Source organism: Diorhabda carinulata, chromosome 6 (genome assembly GCF_026250575.1).
Source record: "Diorhabda carinulata isolate Delta chromosome 6, icDioCari1.1, whole genome shotgun sequence".
Taxonomy (NCBI): domain Eukaryota; kingdom Metazoa; phylum Arthropoda; class Insecta; order Coleoptera; family Chrysomelidae; genus Diorhabda; species Diorhabda carinulata.
In genome coordinates this window covers 12,822,557-12,844,370 of record NC_079465.1, presented here as the reverse complement: position 1 = coordinate 12,844,370, position 21,814 = coordinate 12,822,557, and the positions used below count along the sequence as shown (strand labels likewise).

General features: G+C 31.0%; 2 protein-coding genes and 1 long non-coding RNA gene across 6 annotated transcripts in view; 1 reads left to right on the top strand and 2 right to left on the bottom strand.

Annotated features, from left to right (window-relative positions):
* Positions 1-183: 183 nt before the first annotated feature.
* On the bottom strand, positions 184-1,706 carry LOC130895286 (uncharacterized). The gene is made up of 4 exons (XM_057802509.1): positions 1,639-1,706; positions 858-1,353; positions 708-755; positions 184-545 (listed from the first exon to the last, which is right to left on the bottom strand). Exons 1-4 carry the CDS (start codon positions 1,693-1,695, stop codon positions 184-186), a joined length of 963 nt encoding a protein of 320 aa, XP_057658492.1. The 5' UTR covers positions 1,696-1,706.
* A 2,736-nt stretch (positions 1,707-4,442) lies between these two features.
* LOC130895118 (uncharacterized) lies at positions 4,443-18,589 on the top strand. Its single transcript, XR_009059434.1, has 2 exons — positions 4,443-4,588; positions 18,373-18,589. It is a non-coding gene; the product is annotated as an uncharacterized LOC130895118 (long non-coding RNA).
* Positions 12,921-21,814, bottom strand: part of LOC130895115 (alpha-tocopherol transfer protein-like) — a 27,729-nt gene continuing 18,835 nt past the window's right edge. For all 4 annotated transcript variants that reach the window (XM_057802269.1, XM_057802268.1, XM_057802271.1 and 1 more), the window contains one exon: positions 12,921-13,189. In XM_057802269.1, coding sequence (XP_057658252.1) covers positions 12,992-13,189 — 198 coding nt within the window. In that variant the 3' untranslated portion in view covers positions 12,921-12,991. The remainder of the gene's footprint in view (positions 13,190-21,814) is intronic.

Below are 21,814 nucleotides of genomic sequence, written 5' to 3'. Positions count from 1 at the left end.
CTCTCATGAATAGGAAAAGAAAATATTCGCCAAACTGCTTCATTACTACTGACATAGCGGCCCATTTGGTATTGGGTAACTTCATCATTGGAATTCTCTGCACCAATTCCAATCACAGCCATATCACTCCCTTTGGTTACATATTTGCAAATGTATTTAATTGATTTCACTGAATGGCAAGATTCAACGTGCATGTGGCAATCCTCGTTTCTGCCACTCCATAGAATACATCCAGCAGCGTGTCTCACCAAACACATTATGTTTTACGATGAAATCCATTAATGATTTCAACTTTTGTCTAAAGACTCTGGCTGTAATATCATGACGATCAATGGGTGATTGCCCAGAGAATAACTCCTGCTTGATTTCTATCCATTGCGGATTGCATGTAAATGTGATGAACAAATCTGCTGTACCATAATGACGAATATACGACATGGCATCTTGAGCATATTCGTGCATATGCCGAGGGCTTCCGATGTATGTTGCTGGAAGAATAGTCATCCGACCGACATTCTGTGCATTTCCATCAGTATTAATCGCATCTCGAAGGTGAATATACTCTTCAGATCGAAGTTTGGTTTGATTCAACCTGATGAATGTTAATCTCTCCGTTTCAATTTTAACATACATGCCAACAACATATTTGTGATATAATCGCCGACATTTCAATATGTGATTATCTTCATTTTCCCGAATCATTAGGCGGTATGAATAATAGTTCATTGAACTGACTTTTTTGTTGGTTTCAGAACCTGTAAACAGATTTTGTTTTAATAACATTCAAATATAAAATTAAAATACATAATATAAGGACTGAAATATTATCGCCATAGCTAAACTAATATTTTAGTTACCTGTAATGGGATTTATCATTTTTGTTGAGAAATCGTAGCCATCTTCACCTTGCCAAAATATAATGGGATATTGCAGTGCATCATATGAGCGGTGTGTTTCCTTTATACGTTGTAATTGATCATTCCGACGATGTAAAACAATATCACGGGATTCCAAGTTTTCTCCAACTACAACGATAGCAACTTCATCAATAGTTGGTGCATTAAAACGTCTTGTATGTTGACCTGCAGGTGTTTTATCAGCTCTGATTACAATTTTGTGATTATCGGATGGCATCAGATCCAGGGCAGTTTTAAACAATATAATCAATTGATTGTGTTGATGAAATAAAGTTTGTAATTGTTCTATAATAGACCTCTTTACTAAATTGTTATGTGCACAACGCAGATCAATTTCTTGTGGTGAATTGCCCATAAAATAAATTTGCAGGAATTTGTTGTCGCTATCTGACACTGGTAACAGTGAACCTGCTCTGTGATATATTTGCCCTTGTATCTGTAAATAAGAAAAATATTATGGTGTGGTATAAATTAATGGATTGTCAGTGACCAAACTTAAATAATATTTGATCTTAAAAAGTATATATTTAGTTTTAACTAATATCTATCAAATATATAAAATATAATAAAAGTGTCACTGAAACTGAATCACCATATAATATGATGACTAAGTGATATATTTCGTAATGATTAAGAAATTGAAGATAAGTGACACATCTTAATTTCGTGAGAGAAAATTTTGTTCGCTAAAATAATTATTAGTAACTGCTATAATACATACCTTGAAAGTTGGCATAAAATTTTTCCGAACTACATTTGTTGCCCCAAATGAAGTCATTTGAAAGCAATTGTTATATTGTTGAATATGTGTCAAAAAGTGTATAGAATCCGTTCCTATTCCTGAAACCAATGAGTACAATGGTTCTGGTGGTGGATCCAATGGTATCAATTTCACTTTACCATTTGCGCAACACAATCCATTGGCTTCGTTTTTGTATTTTAATGCCTTACAGTGTGAGCAAACCGAGTTCATAGAACCAATAACAACACATTGGTAGTTACTGTAGTCAATTGACACATCGTAACTGAAAGCAGCTCGATTCAAACTTGCGCGATTATTAGTTGAATGTCGCGCTCGCGCTTCACGCGTTTGTGATATCCGAATTCTTTCACGTTCATTTCCGTCGTCACGTTCTTGTGCAGTACGATTAGATCGGTAATTAGCTTTTTTTTTTTTTAATTTGATATGACTTGAAGTCAAATTCTTTTAAGCCGTACGAATTGTTTTTGTTTGGATATTAAAAATAATAAAACGTTGCTAACGCGATTTTTGTTTGACTGATGTAATGACGTGGAAACTGCTGCATTTTATCTCGCGTGCCGAAACTAATACAAAAGAAACGCGAGTTTCGGAACGCGACATTAAACTCCTCCAACTATGTATTCTGTGCTCCAACGCACACACACACATTGTTTTGATAGATATGATCTTTGACGTTAGGAACACACCTTACAAAAGAAACGCGAGTTTCGGAACGCGACATTAAACTCCTCCAACTATGTATTCTGTGCTCCAACGCACACACACACACATTGTTTTGATAGATATGATCTTTGACGTTAGGAACACACCTACATTGCTTAGACAACAGTGAGTGCTCAAATTGACTACGTTTTAGTTACAAATCATTTGTATGGGAAAAAGAAAAGAGCTATTTTTAGGAATTTTCCAGCAATAATTCTAATTTTTCTCGCCGTAAAAACCATCCTTGAACTTCAACGAACATTTTAAAAAAAGATTTGGCCAAATTGGTCCAGGCGTTGTTGAGTTATGCGCTTACCCACACATTTTGCGATTCATTTTTATATTATAGATAATTGTAATAGCTAATTAAGAAATTGTATATTTTGAATATTTTATTCATTATAAAGAACAGACTCGGTCTTAAAACTATTATAATCTGACCTTATAACCATAACAATTTATCGCAATAAAATTTTTTTAATTTGACCTCACAATATAATACCCTGAGAATAAAAAAAATAATAACATAATAAAATAAAGAAATTCAAATAATTATTAATGGCGCCCAAATTAAAAATCTGATTTTATTTAAAATAAAATTTATAAAAATAAACATTACACCCTATAAATACCATAACAATATATATATATATATATATATATATATATATATATATATATATAGTGTGTCATGTTTATTTTTATAAATTTTATTTTAAATAAAATCAGATTTTAATTTGGGCGCCATTAATAATTATTTGAATTTCTTTATTTTATTATGTTATTATTATTTTTTTTATTCTCAGGGTATTATATTGTGAGGTCAAATTAAAAAATTTTATTGCGATAAATTGTTATGGTTATAAGGTCAGATTCTAATAGTTTTAAGACCGGATCTGTTCTTTATAATGAATAAAATATTCAAAATATACAATTTCTTAACTAGCTATTACAATTATTTTATTTTACAAGCATTCATTCATTCATTCATACTCATAATTACACTCATAAAACTAAATTATATGGAAATGTGAACTCAAATATTATATACTAAAAGAAATACTTAAACTTAATAGAACAGTACCTTAAGTGTTTCTAATTTCTTATTACTACACTTATACAATTATAAATTATCAATCCTTTGAATATTTTATGCCTTTTTTATCAAGATTTTAATTTTTTTAAATTTCAATTAAAATTATTTTACTTTTTTCTCTTGCAAAAAATTTCTCGTTGTTGATTCTCTTCTTCATTCTTTTTTTTTTCTTTTTTTTTAACCAATGATATTTATTTTAAAAGTTAGTTACTAAATTGTCATTTCTAAATTTTTAAATTATTGTGACTTTATTCAAATAATATTATTCTATAATTTCTTTGTTGTATTTATTTCATTCCTATGTTATTAATTTTATCATTGCAGTTGTCAAAATTTTTATATTTTATCATTTATAACCTTAAAATTTATGTTGGTATGTCACACAAATTTTTGAAGTTGGTGCTCCTGTTTTTATCTGTCAATTTATGGATTAAATTCTTTGATTATACAGGATTTGTCAAAATTAAATAATAATTTAGAATATAGTGTTGGCCAAAACTTAATATAAAGAATGTTATTTATTTTATTGTGATAAACTGCTCTAGGTAACCGAATAACAGAACTGAACTTATTGCTTTATTTATATTTTATTATTATTTAATAATTTATTTTGGATATATTCATACCATAACAATATATACATATATATATATATATATATATATATATATATATATATATATATATATATATATGTATATATATATATATATATATGTATATATATATATATATATATATATATATATATATATATATATATACATTTCAAATGTGAGTTAATATAATCTAAAACACAAATTCCTCTTTCTCTATCATTAATCAGCTGTCAGAATGGTTATAGGATAAGGCATTTTCATACTTTCAATTTTAAAGAAAATAATTAAAAAGGAGTTAATTCACAATAAATTAAGTTTACCGTAAAAAAATATAAATAAGAGGGCTATGTTAAATTTAGAATTTAGGTTGTTAAAATAAAGTTTCAGCTGGTGTTAAAATTCACAAGGATCATAGACCATGGATTAGTTGAAATAATAAATTGTGTATCAAAGGAATATTTAGAATATGGACAAATTATCGGATTGTATAGATGAACTATTAAAATATACGGTAAATCAAAAATACTTATATTTACATTAAAAATATGTGATTTTGTAAATCTTGATGGTTTTCATGACATAGGAGAAAGTTACAAGAGGGTGATTGACGGGAATCTGTAAATACGAGAAGGAGCTTTCTTACGCTCTCTTAAAGTACCTTAAAATTTTGAATGGGATTGAACCATTACGCACTGTACATCATTTCAATGTAAAAATTCAATTCATTATTATTAGTTTAGAATTATATAGTCAAGTCATTGGTAAAATATGTAACTCTTCAAATTAAAATAATTCAATTAAAATTGGTACAACAATAATATCCAGATTTGGGAAATTTCATTATAATACGTCTAATCCAAATGTATAAATCAAATGCAGTTAATTTATAAAAAAAAATTGACCATTGTCAAATCCAGAACTCAAAGGGAAACAGAGTTTTTCATGCTAACGACTGAACAAATGGAGCTAGCTTTAGTTACAATTATATTGTAAATAATCAATATTTTTTTTATACTCTCTATGTACCCTATGATTTAGTGTCAATTTTTTGTGGACAAAGCACTACAATATACAGTTTTTTTTGTGATTTCAAGCATGTGGAAATTTAACTTGAATTAATTGCGTATTAATTCAAATTCCAGTATATGGTGTTGAAATCCTCTTTTTTTCAAATTAAGGTCTATTACATTTTGGATTTTTCTCTTTGGACCGTCAAGTGTTAGCATTTATACAGGGTATTTTAGAATATTATTTTTGTCAGCTTCGGTTCTTTTATTCGACTTTGATAAAGCTATCTAATTTTTAATTATGGATATGGCGGGTCAACTGTTGGAGCACTGGTTGTGATGAGCTTTAGTAATCTACAATACTGTTCTCATCATCAGAGTCTATATCTGGCTTCCTAATCCTCTGACCAGGGAATTGTAGGTTGGCGTGTGCAGTGTGGAGTTGGGTGATAGTTGTCGGCATCATAGTCTTCGTGCTCAATGTCATGGCCTGAGATGGTGATATTCTGTGGAGGTCCTCAAACAGTGTTATAAGTTTATCAGGGGCAATGTTACTAGGTACCCCACCATGTCCATACCTAGCATATACTTCAAAGCCATTAAGTTCCCAGCTCTTCTTAAACTGGATATACTGCTTTAGATAGAGTCTTCCCTATAATGCCATGTCTGATCTTTTCTTCCTTTATATTTCGTGTAGCCACTATAGCTGCTACTACAGCAACATGCATTGCTTTCATCAAGATATTGACCACCGCATTGACAGCTGGTACTCATCTCCATTAGTACCTGCAGAGTTTGGCGTACTAATAAGGTTCTTCCTGATGCTGCTAATAAGTTTATAGCAAAAATAGCTCCAAAGTATATTTTGTCTATTGTTAAAAAGAAATATTCCAAGGTTGCTTATGAATTGACTAATGTTGACGGAACTAAAGCAGGAAAGTGGCACATAAAATATCTCAAGCTTTATTATGATGGTGTTTCGGCCGATGAGTCGAGTGATTCAGATGGTTCTTCTTCTGAATAGTTTTTTAGTGTTGCTTGGATCTTAGATAGCAACATCTATCTTGTACTTCTCTCGATTTTGCCTTCTAGTTTGTGTAGTTAGTTGATAGTTTATATTACGTATAATGTTTTCTTCACATTACAAGTGTACATTATATACGATACCTTCTTTAATTTTTTTGTTCCTCTTTTGCTATTTGATTGGACCCTACTAATTGTGACTTTATCTCGATTATGACCTTTTCCCAATGATGAGTCCTATTTTATAGGCGAGTGATACGCGAATTCAAACAGGCAAAAGCTTTGATTTTGTCAAGGCGTTGATCTTTAGAAAAATAGTCTTACAAGCAATTCCATTTTTTCCTCGGAGGGGGGCATTGTAACGTTTTCACTGCAAACAGCTTGCCTTACTTTTGTTATTAACATTATACGATATAAACCTACCTACTTCTTTTTGTTAATAATTTTCTTTATAAGTTATTATTTATCTTTGAGTAGAAATATTTACATATTATATTTCATACCTCATTCGTAGTTTTGTATGTACTTGTTGGTGATATACTGGGTTCCTGGAATTTAAGTTATTTAGCACAGTTTAATTTGTCCTTTTGTCCTATTTTTATATAAACAAATTGAATGCTTGGTTTATTTTCTTTTGAGGTTAAGTCTTGGTCTACAGGACGCAAGCATTATTCTAAATTTGCCAGACGTGGTAAAGCTGGTTGCAGAATTATGTTGCTTGTAAGAGCCAAGTTGCTTCCCCTTAGAAGGTTCGAGCAACATCTAGTTAACTGTTCAAGAGTTAAGTTATTCGTGCAGTATTTTGTAAATTTTGCGGATATTGATTTTTGGTTGTTCAGTCCGTTGAAAGGTTGTTTTAATGAGTGATTAGTTAGTTGGTGTTTTTGAAATTGACCTATTGCTGCTAAAGAAGTCTACTGCTAACTTCATTTATATTTTCCTTTTGACTGTCAACCGGTGTGAAATTTTTCATTACGGATTTGATTATAAATTTTTAAATTTGACTCCAAATTTTATTTTTGCGGAAGTCGTGATATTTTAGATTGAGAATGTGACAATTGGAGAGGTAGTTACCTTATTCTTTTGGTCAGCGACCGTGCTAGCGTGAAGATTAATTTCTCCAAAGATTTTTGAAAAGCGGGATTTAGCCGGCCTAAAGGAGCCTTCCGCCGATTTCAAAAATTCAGGTAAGATCTTTTTTTGTAAAAGCAGAAATAGTTCTAATTACTGTTTTATGAACTAGGCTAGGCTCGAAGTTATAGACTACCTTTTTTTATTGCATTCGGGAAATGTTGAAAAATTAAGTTATAAATTATTTTTTTTGGTAGTCTATAAATTGGTGAAATCTTTCACAGATTACATTTTGTACTTTATTCTTTTTAATTTAATTAGGGTTCTAGTTTTGGACATAGGCTTTTTAAAACGACGAACTTAATTTGGATTTAACGTCAAACTTTGACTCTTGGAACTACCTAGTCCGGGGCAATTAACTGAATGAACTTCTTTAATTCAAGTTCGTTCAAATAATTCAAGGCCATCAGGTCCTGGTGCCTTGCCGTTTTTTATGTCTCTTAGGGCTGTTTCGAGCTCTTCGCTGGTAAAACTTATTGGTTTCTGTTGTAGTACGAGTTCGTCATTCGCCGCTAGCGGTGTCCTCTTCGTTGTTAGGAACAGTGTGCGAACCAAATTTTACACATTAATTACTCGAGAAACATGAGATTCCAATTAACATTGATAAACATAAATAGTTGAAGTATAAAATTGCAATAAATAACCAAAAACTGTACATGATGATTAAAACATTTTTTGGATTCGGGCTTATACCGATTTTTCTTGTATTTTCACTTATCACAGCAATGTATATTTTTTACACTTTCATAAAGTAGTAACGAACAAAAACCGTAGCGACTTTTTTAAAAAAAGGCGATATTTTTACGTGAGAGTTTTTGATTAAAAATGAAGTAAAAACATAAATATTTTAAATCAAAAAAATTAGAGTATATGTGAGACATAGAGGTAAGTTTTTACTGCATTTGAAAAAAAAATTTTAAAAGAAAAATAAAAAACAGAAAACTATGTGAAGTTTACCTTCTGTTGCTAAATACGATAACTTAGTTATCAAAACGCGCCTCAGACAGTGTTGGTATAGTGGTAGTGTAGACAGTGTGAATATCATTAACGGTTCCAGAAATTTCTACTTAATTAATAGATCAGTAATAACGATACTACCATCTTATCAAAACTCGCGGTTAGTTTGGCGTGTTTGGGTGTGGTATTCGGATTGAACAGAGTGCAGCATTAAAACTGCACGCAGAACGTTATACTTACTGGATTATTGCGAATAGAAAAAAGTCAAAGCACGATAATTCTTTTGAGGAAGAAAAAGCATTTAAGGAAATCGAAATACTCGGAAGATCACATGTGCCAATATATGTATAACAGTTCCAATAGAAGAAATTAAAAAGATACTAGAAGAACTCACAATACAAATTAAAAGTGATATGAAAGATATAAAAACAGAAATAAAAAAATAAATTTAGGATATCAAATGGAAACAGAAGGAAACCAGAAACGAAATACTTTAGACAAGAATGAAACAAAAATATTTCTCGGAGGAACTACTTAAATTAATACAGGAAAACACAAGAGTAGGAAAGGAAATTAACAAATAAAAAGATGATATAAAAGACAATGTAAAACAAAGGTTAACTACCCGGCATGAAGTAGGTAATGATTTATTGATAGCTAACAAAAAAGTCTAATGGAGTAAAGTGTCCGGAATTTCACCAAGTCTGTACAAGGGTTTCTGCGATAATCCGTCTGAACTTAAGTGGGAAAGACATAACTCACCGAATTGTAAGAGATAGGTCAGTAATAATGTCTGCAACAACCACCTAAGTCCGCAATAAACTCAGGTTTAAATCCGAGGTGAGTTTCTGTTTACCATATTTATGGGATTATAGGCAATAAAAGTTAACAATGTAAGTTTACGTCTTCACATAATATCATAAATTATTAATATAAATTGAAAAAATATATTTTCCTACAATAGTAATCGGCAAATCCTCTTACAATAATGTTAAAAGTGCACTTCGTTTGTTCACTGCACACGCTTTCTGTACAGTTTTTAACCTATTAGTCCAACAGACAGAGAACAAACCTCTATGTATTTGACCAGACCTAGATTTTTGTACAGTGAGTTCCCTATACCCACCAAGCAAGAAGCACAAGCCACGCGTTGTGAGAGCGGCTGGATTTCAGGTAGGCCAAGTATTAAAAATTCACAAAATTGAAATGCATTTGAACATATCTGCCATTTATTCATTTGAAAATACATTGTTATTATCATTATAATTGAAAAATAACAATGGCAGATCATTATCACTTGATAAACATCGTGGCAGATAATTTTGAATGTGCTAAAAAATTTTCAATTTTGAAATTAATTGGCCAGGTCTGTTGCTAATATATTTTGTTTATTACAGTCGTAGATGTGTATATTGTTCACGGCAGAAGACTTACGGTGACCAAACATTAACAGATAATAAAAATCTTAGCCTCTTCCCGAGCAGGTGTATGTACAGTCTATATCTTATATTTATTTTATCTGTTTGTAATTAAATTTATTATTCTTATGTTAATAAAATTATAAATGAAATGATATTATAAATTCTGTTCGAGCAAATGTTGAAATAAAATTTTTTTTCCCGAATTCGCCATTAAGAGCTTGTTCATATATGGCATATTCATTACGCCAGACTTTCAAATCTTGATAGTAAATGAAATATACTGATGTTTGATAGGATTCTAATCTTTCTATTTCTTCTCGTATATCATCAGATATTTGGAAATTTTCATAGGCTAGAAAAGATCTAAAATGCGAAACTTCTAATCCTAAAGCCGTAACCGTTTGTATCAGTTAAAATTTTTACCGTCAATGAAACTTGAAACAGACCCACTGGCAAGAATTTCTCTTTCAATCATTATCTTCGATAAACCATATTTATTACTTTACCAATCGCTTCGAAATATGACAGCATTATATGATAAGCACCCAAATGTATAATAACTTTTTAAAGGTGTCTTTTTTGTTACATTGAATCTGCAGATCAATTTTTGCGATAACCATGTCATACCTCAATTGGATGTAAGGTTGATTCAGTTTTTCCAAACTTGACAGGCATTGATTCATAGTTTACAAGACTACTTCATTATTGGAGTATCATCTTTCATGGCTTTACTGTTAAAACAAACCCACATAGGAGTTTTTGATAGTCTAAGAGCATGACTAAGCATTCATATGTTATCGATCTGATCATGAATACTTTCATCTAAAATAATATTTTTTTCTTCTTCAATTTTTGATTGAATATTGTTAGTCTATTTGAATTTTTGGTACATTGTTGTAAATCAAGGTCAATAGACTCAAAAGATCGACTTCGCCGCTTATTATGTGTTATAACCTCTAATGCTTCGATATCATCTTCAGGCGTATGGTCAAGTATCATGGAGAATGATTTTTGTGACAATAAACCTGTCAAAATTATCAAAAGCTACACCTGTTGAAAGATTTTTAGTTTTGTTAATTGCTAACATAATCCGGTTCGTGAAATTGATGAATAAGTTGCTTCTGTTTTTAATTCTTTAATAGGGTTGTAACTAGTACAGTGACCGTAACTATTTATTACATCAATTACTTGTAAGCCTTTCTAATGCCATGCCTAAGCAGATGTGTTTTGAGGTTTTAACATTCTCATTATGAGTCATATAAATTGAGTTCTGTGGCAAAGATTTTACATAACGTTTGAAACTGTCGCAATTATGACGTTTGCGAGTATAATTTCCAATCACCGAAGCGAAAAAATCGGAAACAATTGGTGGTGTTGCGCATTCGCTCTTCATTAATCGTTGACTAGTTAATAGTCGGTTAATTTTCCTGATTTTATATTCATAATTTCATCTTGTAAAATGGATTCAGCTACTTGCAACGTATCTTGATGTTTCCAATGCGCTTATTAAGCTGAATTATTTTACGAATTTTTTCCTTCAAATAGTAAATATTGATCTCTACGCTCCCTTTATAATGTCACTGAACTCTGAGTATGTCATGATATTGTTTATGTAAAAACGTCAGGAAATAGTAACGTTCCTTGATTCACAACATTTTCCCCATTTAAATAACATATTTCCTTGGAAACACTCATAAATTTCTCGACTGATGTGCCATGAAGTATGGACAGTGCTTTTCACAAGTGATCTTTTTTCATTGCCAAAAACTTGCTGGCAACTACCATGGTAGTATATTTTATTATTGGGAAGAGTCTATAATTTTATGGAAATTTCATTATAAGCATCTGTATCGAGCTTGAAATTTGCAGAATAGTTTTTTCAAAATTTTCTTTTTCAGAAGTATGCAATGTCTCTTTTCAACATCAGAATTTTTTCTGCTTTTTATTGCAAAAGAAATACAAATTATTTAAATGTATTGCAGTAACGGGACAAGAAGTCTCAAAACTAGATGAATTTTCTGCAGAATTTTCACAAGGTACTTTGGTATCAATATTCTTGTTTACTTCATCTGCCTCAGGAATACTTATATTTTCAACAGGTAAATCTTGTATGATTGACTCTTTAATTATTGAGCTATCAGCCGACGTTGATGGTTGCTTAATTGATGGAAACGTACTGATCTGTAATGATGCATATTCCGTTACATTTTTATCGAAAAATTTTTTTTTCAAAGCAGTAAATGCTTTATAGCAGTCACTGTGATACCCAGACTCAACAATTTCATAAGGGAGAATAACATGTTTGTATTTCTGTACATGAAATTTTCTTAACCTCAAAATTTTCCGACATTTTGTTGATGTTTCTCCGGAAACATCACTTTTTTTCACCGGAACAAAAAATACACTTCAACTCACTTGACATAATTTCAGGTTAATGAATTAAATAATAGTCAAACTAAAAAGACAAAATACAAAAACACTAAATATTTTGTAACCCTCAGGAAATACGGGGCAAAACGTTTACAAATACACTGAAAATATTCGATGCAAAATCGTTATGCTAGGTGGGACAATATGACCCTTTTTATTAAAAGCTCTAAATTTCTCTATGGTAGAAGGTATAAGAGAATAAACAATAGGTGAGAGTGAGAACAATACTAATACCTACTTATAGAAACATCATACATCTGCTCGGGCAGTAACTCAGATTTTCATTGTCTATTAATGTTTGTTCACCTTAAAATAGTCTGCTGTGAAAAATATACACTTCTAAGACTATAATAAACAAAATATATTTTAGCAACAGACCTGGCCAATTAATTTCAAAATTGAAAATTTTTTACCACATTTAAAATTATTTGCCACGATGTTAATCACGTGATAATGGTCTGCCATTGTTATGTTTCAATAATAATAAAACAATGTATTTTCAAATGTGTAAATGGTAGACATGTTCAATGCATTTCAATTTTGTGAATTTTTAATACCTGGTCTATCTGAGCTCCAGCCCTTCTCACCACGCGTGGCTTATTGTTTCTTGCTTGGTAGGTATAGGGAATTCACTGTACAAAAATCTAAGTCTGGTCAAATACATACTACTACTGGATTTTGGATTATATGCTTTAGTGCTCTGCTAATAATATTTATGTGTTTAAATTACTAGAAATCTCAGTGGTAGAAGTTGCGCTGATCACCAGTTCTGTTTCATCTGCAAAGTTTGAATTTGCACCGTCAGAATTGGTCACTAGATGCATAGGTCCCAACTTTCCTTCTCTATAGATATTGGCTCATTCTTGTAAATAAGTTTTGTTGCGTTATGAAAAATTACTTTATTGTTTAAAAATGTGTTTATTAACAAACTACACTCACGTAATACTAATCTTTTTTATAAAGCTGAATTTGTTTTTCTTCTGCCTCTAAAAATGTCTTCATTGATTGTAGATATTTTCTGGTATCTTCACTTAGTTTTTCGATACTTGGTAAATCTCCACCATAATCGGATGGCATAGACGATGCCGGAATATATTTTTCAAAAAATTCTTGCATGTTGGCACCAGGAGAATGAGTAATGATCTAAAAAAATGTCATGAGGTCATTAAATTTGCCGATTAAATAAAAGAAAATATAGGGTTGGTAGCGAAAAGTTTTGATTGAAATTAATGGCGGATATGTCAAAAGCTTTAAATTATGAAGCTGTAGGTTTTGGATGATGTTAAAATATCTGGTTGTCCTAAATAATTTTTTTATATCTTATTATTATTTACGGCGAGTGTAATAGAATAGTTGAACATACGTGTTTTTGCAGAATAAACTAGTGATAATGTAAATTGAAAACCGCCGTCAATTTGATAAATTTTAGTTAAAAATCAATAAAAATAAACTACTAGTGCATAGTAACAGTTTTAAAAAATAAATGGAATCATTTTTATAGCATACAGTGCAACATTTACAATTAGGGAATTTTCCTCGAATGGTAAAAATCTATTAATGACTTTTAATAAAGACGCAAATTATATAATTCTTATTGTTGACGTATGCACTGATTCCCAGAATCATTGGAAACGTTACTGCGAACGCAGCACACTTCACACATCAATACTCTAACATTAACATTTTTCCCTCAATTTGTAATCAGTATTAAGAAGTCCAGGACCAAGGGCAAATGAAAACCGTACTGTAAGTGGAACTATATTCATTTAGTGTAATGTCAGACTCCTCTTGTGCTTTCTTCAGTGACAGCGAGAACAAAATAGAGTTAAGCTCAATTACCGAAACATTAATTACGGACACATCTAATAATAATAGTTTAGAATTAGATTCACTAATAAAAAGCTTGAACTCATTTTCTTTAATAGAAAATAATCTAAAAATGGTAATTTTAGTAAAGTTCATGCCGAAACCATTCCAGATTTTGATGGTAACGAGAATGATCTCCAATTTTTCTTAGATTGTATCATTAACATTGTAAATTACTTTTACGATAATACAAATGCCGATTATTATCAATACTTTATAATTTTTAGAATTTTAATAGGTAAATTGAAAGGAAATGCCAGAGTAGTTATTAACATTGGTGGATGTAGTACCTTAAGTCAAATTAAACATGAATTGTTTGAAAATTTTAGTGATCCTGGAGATAAGACTTGCTTATATCTCGATTTGAATAATTTAAGGCAAATACATAACGAATCCCTGTACCAATTTTATTATAGAGTAAGGAAAGTATTACATGTTATTTTGAATTATTTAGCATTCCATGAAAATTATAGAAATACATGCGCATTTAAGCAAAATATGTATAATAATCAAGTTTTATAATTCTTTTTACTGAAATCCATACGGTTTCATTGTTCGTAATAAAGAACTTCGTACTATGCTAGATACTATAAATTTCATTAAAAAGAAAAATAATATAAAATATCTCCAAAATAATTGTAATTTCAGCCAAACTCCAGAAGCTTCAACATTCAAACCAGGTCCAAACCTGTACAAATGACTACGATGACTAGATAAAACACGAATAATAATCATTTTAAAGTACAATCACCTAAAAATCCAAAGAATTGTATAATATAGAACACGTTGATAATTATACAGATAACGCATTTCAAGAAAACGATATCAATAACGTTCACTACACCGTGAACTGGAATATAACGATGAGAATAATAAAAATTTTCACCAAGATTCAGTTCTCAACACGAGACCTTGATAGAATATCACAATTCATCCTTTAAAACAGAGTCACCCTATATTTCAATAAAAAATTCTCTTCTAAAATTATTGATCGATTCTAGAGCAACCAAATATTTTTTATGTGATGTACCTTTGTATATTTCTGTAACTATTCCTGCATTTGCAGAATTTAACTTATATTAAGTCAAAAAAAGCCAATTACCTATTCATTATTTTAAGGCAACGCCAATAATATATCTAAATTTATACCAGATCAAACCTTTACTAAACTCTCTATTCTCGTCACACAATTAAAGGAGAAATTTTGACCCTCAACAAATTCTAGGCAATTGTATAATACCTGAATGTATCTCAGTCGCTAATAACGGTTGGGCAAATATTGAAATTCTTAACAATATATAAAATTTTTACTATTATATACCCTATATCTAGGATTCCAGTAGAAAATAATTTTGAAATTTATCATTTTGACGTTAGGAACGACGACAAATGTAATTATTTCGAAATTTAATTAGAACGAACCATCTAAACGACGAAAAAAAAAAAGAATTTCTTAATGTGTGTAGAAAATAGGCCGACAAGTGAAATTAAAACATCAAATTCGTACTACCTATGAAATCCCTTTATATCCTAAAAGCTCTCCGTACCCATACGCCCATAAAGAAGTAAAAAATCTTAGAACAAAATATAATCAGACCAAGCAATTCACCGTCCTTCTCAGCTATACGGAACGTCGAGAGGAAAGCCGATGGTCCTGGCAAGTGGAAGTCAGTTCAAAGTCAATGAGAAAAGTATTCCAAATCTCTCGTATAGACACAATTCCAGACAAACTGTGAATGTAACTACTTTCCAACATTAGACTCAGCATCAGGGTTCCACCAAATTGAGATACGTCCAGAACACATACAAAAAACGGCGTTCGTTGTAGAAAATGGACATTACGAATATCTAAGAATGAGTTAAGGTTTAATGGATGCTCCTGCGACACTCTAACGCGTAATAGAGAATATTCTCAGGGAATTATTAGGAGACATTTGTTCACTCTATCTCGATGACATAATAATTTACTCAATGTCATTGCAAGAGCATATGGTTGATTTGAAAAAAGTATTCCAACGATTACGAGAAAGCAATTTCAAAATCCAATTGGATAAATGTGAATTCCTGAAAAAGGAAACCGATTATTTATAACATGTTATCACAAAAGATGGTGTCAAACCAAATCTTAATAAAGTCAAAGCTATTGAACTATTCCCCATTCCAAACACAACTAAAGAAATAGAACAATTTTTATGCTTTTTAGGCTATTATAGGAAATTTATACCGAATTTTGCACAAATAACTAAACCTCTAACTTCATGGATAAAAAAGGGTTCCAACATAAAACTCACACTAGAATATATCGTTTACGAATATTTTTGGAGTGCAGTTCAGTTTTACAATTTTAAAGTATCGTAAGGTATATTTCTACGTGTACTTCAGACTTTTTTATACTCAGTTTTACAGTTACATTTTTAAAAAATGATTTGTGCAATTAGCAAAAAACTGGTGATGAAATTTTACTGATTGATACAGTAGAAAACTTGAATAAATGTAGAAGAATGTTAATCGCTCGTAAGAAACATCAAATGCGATTTTGTGATGTGATTTTACCGGATGATATTAGATACCACAGCAAGTGTTACGTAAACTTTACTGCCGTAGCCAAAAATATTGAGATGAAAAAAGTGTTGTGACTGCTAACCAGAAAACTGTCTGGTATCACCTCAGCCATTGACTCCACATACATCCACGGAAACAGAACAATTGGAACAAGATGCTATGTATAATGGATGATACGAGGATGAAAATAATGACCTTGAAATTATCGAACCAGGATTAGATGCTGAATAATTATTAGCATTAAGAAAGAATTATATTGCTTGCATTTGGAGAAATGCACATCTGGATTTGCCTACAATATTGAGACCAGGAGACAACAAATGAGTGTTGAATGATGGTCAGTACGAGTATCACTGGTGTGAGGGAAATAAGCTACCACCTACAGTAAGTGATGCTATCGCTAACCACAACATTGATATCGAAGTAGAGTAGATGATGCCAATATGGATGGAAAGTGTATTTACTTTTTTTTGTATAAATAGCATACATATGTATGCAATTTCTTATTTCTTAGACCTTTTGATAGGTTTATGTTTCTAGGTCTTTGCAAGTCATATTATGAGTAGTTTTTTGGGAAAGTGGCAAGGAAATTTGAATATTGCATTTTGAATTCTATGAGTTTAAAAATTTCTAAAAGCTTGAATAAATATCAAAAGTCACCGGAAATCTTAATTAATTATTTCCCAAACGATGTATATTAAGTGATGATGAACAATAAGTATTCGAAAGCTCGGAAAATATATTGGAGTTAGTCCACTTTGGTGTTTCCTTGCCACGTTCCCAATAAAAAACTACTTCGCCGATTTGTAGATGATTGCATTACTGCCGTACCAAAGAATAAAATTGAAAACATAAATAAAAAATTCAATTCTTATCATAAAAAACCTACAATCGAGGTTGAGCGAAATAATAGAATCAATTTTCTTGATGTCACATTATATAAAATTAACAATAACATTAGAACAAAATGGTATACGAAACCAACTTGGTCCTCAAGATATTTAATCTTCAATTCGTGTCATCCTATGACACAAAAAGATCTATCCAACTATCCAACTATCAGATCCTGAATTTAGATGCTTTGCTATTCAAAAAGCAAAAACTGCATTGAAAGAAAATAATTATCCGGAGAAAATTATAAATAACATATTCAAGAAAAGGATAAGCATATACTACAATCAATTTAAAAACAAAACTGAAACGAAACATCAAAACATAAAACATTTTTCCTTATCATACTTTCCAAACAATTATTGAATTACTTCAATAAATATGATATTAGTATAAGTCATAAAGGACATAATACATTATCCAAATATTTCACTTAATTAAAATCTAAAACACCAAAAAAAAGTAGAGTAATATTATATATTAAGTGCCTTGTACTAATTGTTATGCTGTCTACATAGGGCAAACATCTCAGTATTTAGAAAATAGATTAAGAGGTCACCAATACGATAAAAAAATAGAACTGCATTAATGAACCATGAAATATCAAAAAAACATAAATCCAATTATAAAGATTCAAAAATTCTTGAAACGGAATCTAATACACGAAAAAGGGAAATTTTAGAAATGCTTCACATTCATAAGAACGAAAAAGCTATGAATGATAAAAAAGATCTAAATAATTTAAGTAAAATGTATAGCTCTATTTTGTAAATCTAATAAAACTACAAATAAGGAAAAATTAATTTTTCTTATTAGAACAAAGTTCTAAGTTGATTTCATCCTTATTTTGATATTCATGATGAAGGTGATCTATAGATCAATATAAATAAGCAAATATATATATATATATATATATATATATATATATATATATATATATATATATATATATATATATGTAAATCAAATAATCGTAAAATATTAATTATTATTAATCTTGTTCACAGATTATGGGATATTAGAGTTTCAAATTCAGTTAATAGAAGATTCAAATAATTTTGTATTCATTGAGGATCACGGAGACCAAATTGATGGTGCACACGAGGATAGACACTATTAAATAATTAATAATAATTCCACACATATAAATTTTGTACTTTTTTAATTAGTATAATAAGATTTTTCTCAAATTATATATATTCAACTTTCATATATTTTACTCTCCACATGTGTTTTCTCTCTAACCCGCAGGTTTCCATATTACTGTTTTACTTGCACTCGTACTGACACGTTTCTCGCTCTGGCAGACTGTTGGTGGTGAAATTTCGTTGTGGCATTGTATATTAACAATTGTTTATTTATTTTGTTGAAATTTTAAGACTTATGAAATGACAAAAAAATTTTTTTTATAAATATGTATAAAGATCTTTCAACAATTAGGAGAAATAAAAATGTTCTGCGCTTATGATTGATACTTCTAGAATAAATCTTATAAATATATACATTTTAGGGTAGTCTACCTCGGCAACACAGGGCTGCTAGAAGTAGCTTCACATTTTCAGCAGGTATAGAGGATCTACTGCAGAAAGTTTCGTGACGTTTGAAATGACCACCTAAAATTGGTCATTGGCTCGTGTAATAAATAAAAACAAAACGATTCTTTGCCGTGCACACTTGGACAGCTGCTCTAAAAGCAATTTTGTCACTAAAAGACTACGTTAAATGTTCAATATACCGTGCAATAAAATTAATAACGCTGTAAAAAGAGTAGGACAAGCTTTGATATGAATTAACAATGGAACAAATTCATGTAATAGACTCGCGTAGAAACCAAACGCTCAATGATTCCGCTTATTGCCGGAAAAATAGCTACAATCGAAAAATTCGTTCAAACATTTTATTGGCAGATCCAAATTTTCATTTTTCTGAAGATGTTCATTCACTAGGATCTCATATTTTCTGTTCAATTTTACTCTTTGGGTGAAAAAGATTCGGTCCAGACATGTTTTTCTTACAAAATACAGAATTCGTTTGGGTACTTGGCTAGAAGTACAATGAGTCGTTTGCTTGGTTGAGTATGACCTTGAGTGAAAATGAAAAAATTGAGAAGTTTTGACATATTGAGGAATTAGGTTCAGGAAATATTTTTTCAAAAGAAAAAAAAATATTGTGAAGATTATTTCAGGAAACATTAAAAAAAGATAAATAATATGACGCAATTTTTACATTGAATCTGTTCTTCAAATAGGATAACAGAATAAAACACTAGGTCTATCTTAGGAGCCCTCAAGGAATATTATACAATACAATATTAATATAGACATAAATATTCAGATATCCCAATGGACTAAATGTAGTATTCTTTCTACGATATGTCAAATATATGATCTAGGATCTAGGCTAAAGTTTATCTCGAATCAGATAATGTAGAATTCCAAAGACAGGGACAGAGAGACACGATATGATGCATTTGTAGCTCAAGCCAAAACTCTTTTGCAATCCTTTCAAGCTAAACCAGCGTTCTCGGTACTTTCGCCACAATTATCATGAACTCATCAAACTATCTCCCTCGACTACGCTCTATTCCGTTATCAAAATTCAATGGTTCCCACGATTATTATACCACTTTCATGGAAACTTTCGAATCATTCATTTATAATAATCCACACATCTCTAATATTGCAAAATTCGATCACTACTCTTACAGGCGAAGCCTCTAATATTATCAAATCCCTTTCAGCCTCAGATAGCAATTACCATTCAGCCTGGCAATTGTTAAGCGAGCGATATGAGAATAAAAAAGCAATCATTCACGCTCATATCAAAGCTATTCTCAAGTTTCCTACCTTGAAATATGAATGTCATCCTTCAGTAATCTAGGTGAAAAGGTTGTTGAATGGGACAATAATCAAAGCTCAACTCAAAGAAGCCAAGACCATCCTCTGCATCCTCTCTCAAACCTCTCTAATACCAGAGCTAGTTCGTCAAACACTGCTCTCCAATATAGCTAACTCTCCCATCCTGTTGCTAATTCTGATACTTCGTTATTTCTATCCTCCATTCAAAACTCCAATGCATTGATCCTACTCTTAATCACCTTGGTGAATACACTTGGGAAAACTCAAAAAGTAAAAGTGATACTAGACAGTGGAAGTTAGTCTAATTCCATCTTTGAAAAACTCAACCTACCCTACGAAAGGATCAATATGCTTATATCCTGCATCAATCAGTCGTCATTTTCAGCTTCAAAGAGAGCGAACGTTAAAATTAAATCTAAACATGGCAATTATAGGTATTAAATGCCTGCTCTAGTAGTGCCAAATATATCTAATCTCATGCCCCAGCACTTCATCAACACTCAAACGCTCAATATTCCTATCGACCTGCTACTCGCTTCATAGTATATTCAACAAACCAGGTGAAGTTGAAATGTTAATAGGTTCTGGTCTATTCTTTGACATGCTAGACCCTAGTCAAATAAAACTAGCTAGAAACCTTCCCGTTTTGCAACAAACTAAATTGAAATGGATTGTCAGTGACCTAATTCCAGTTACAACTACTCAAGTGCGTCGTTCTCAGTCATCCTTCTAAACTGTCACATCCGACCATCTCCAAAATTCATTGGAGAGATTTTGGAATCTACCTCCTTATACTACTGAGGAAGATGAATGCGAAATCCATTTTCAATATTATACCACCAGAGACAAAACCGGTCGATTAATTGTAAATTTACCTCTTAAACCTCAATATGTTCTGCTCGGTGACTCCTACCAAACCACTCTTAAACACTTTTTCGCAGTCGAGCGAAAAATCCAAAAGTGTCTTCTCTAAAACAATTTTACAAAGACTTTAATCCGGAGTATATTAATTTAAGACATATTAAACTCGTTAAAATCCGAAATGAAACAACCTCCGAGTATCCCACCTATCACATTCCCCACCATGCTGTTCAAACGTGCGACAGCCTCACTGCAAAAACCTTAATTGTGTTTGATGCATCATCTGCTTCTACTTCCGGCCTCACCCTAAGCAATGTTTTAAAAATAGGATCTATAGTGCATCTATCCTTTTATCGTAATTATAAGATTTTGGTAACACTTTGTTTTAATTGACGACATTGCAAAATGTATCGCCAGAATCTTCTTCACCACGCAAAGTGCAGTCTATAGCATATAATTTGGCGAAACATTCCAGTGGATAGAAAATAAACGTATCAGTAATAAACTGTGACGTATGGAATGTTATTTAGCTATTTAATTTGAGCGAATCTTCAAACTACAAAAGAGAGCTGTTAAATATTTACTCAAACTAAACAGCAGGGCTCACTGCAAGGACTTCTATAAAAAATTAAAAATTCCGACTTTTCCTTTCTTAATTATCTTTGAATCCGTTTGCCTAATTCGTAAGTACGTTTTTCCAATTTAAAATCTACGATAATTACTAAACGGA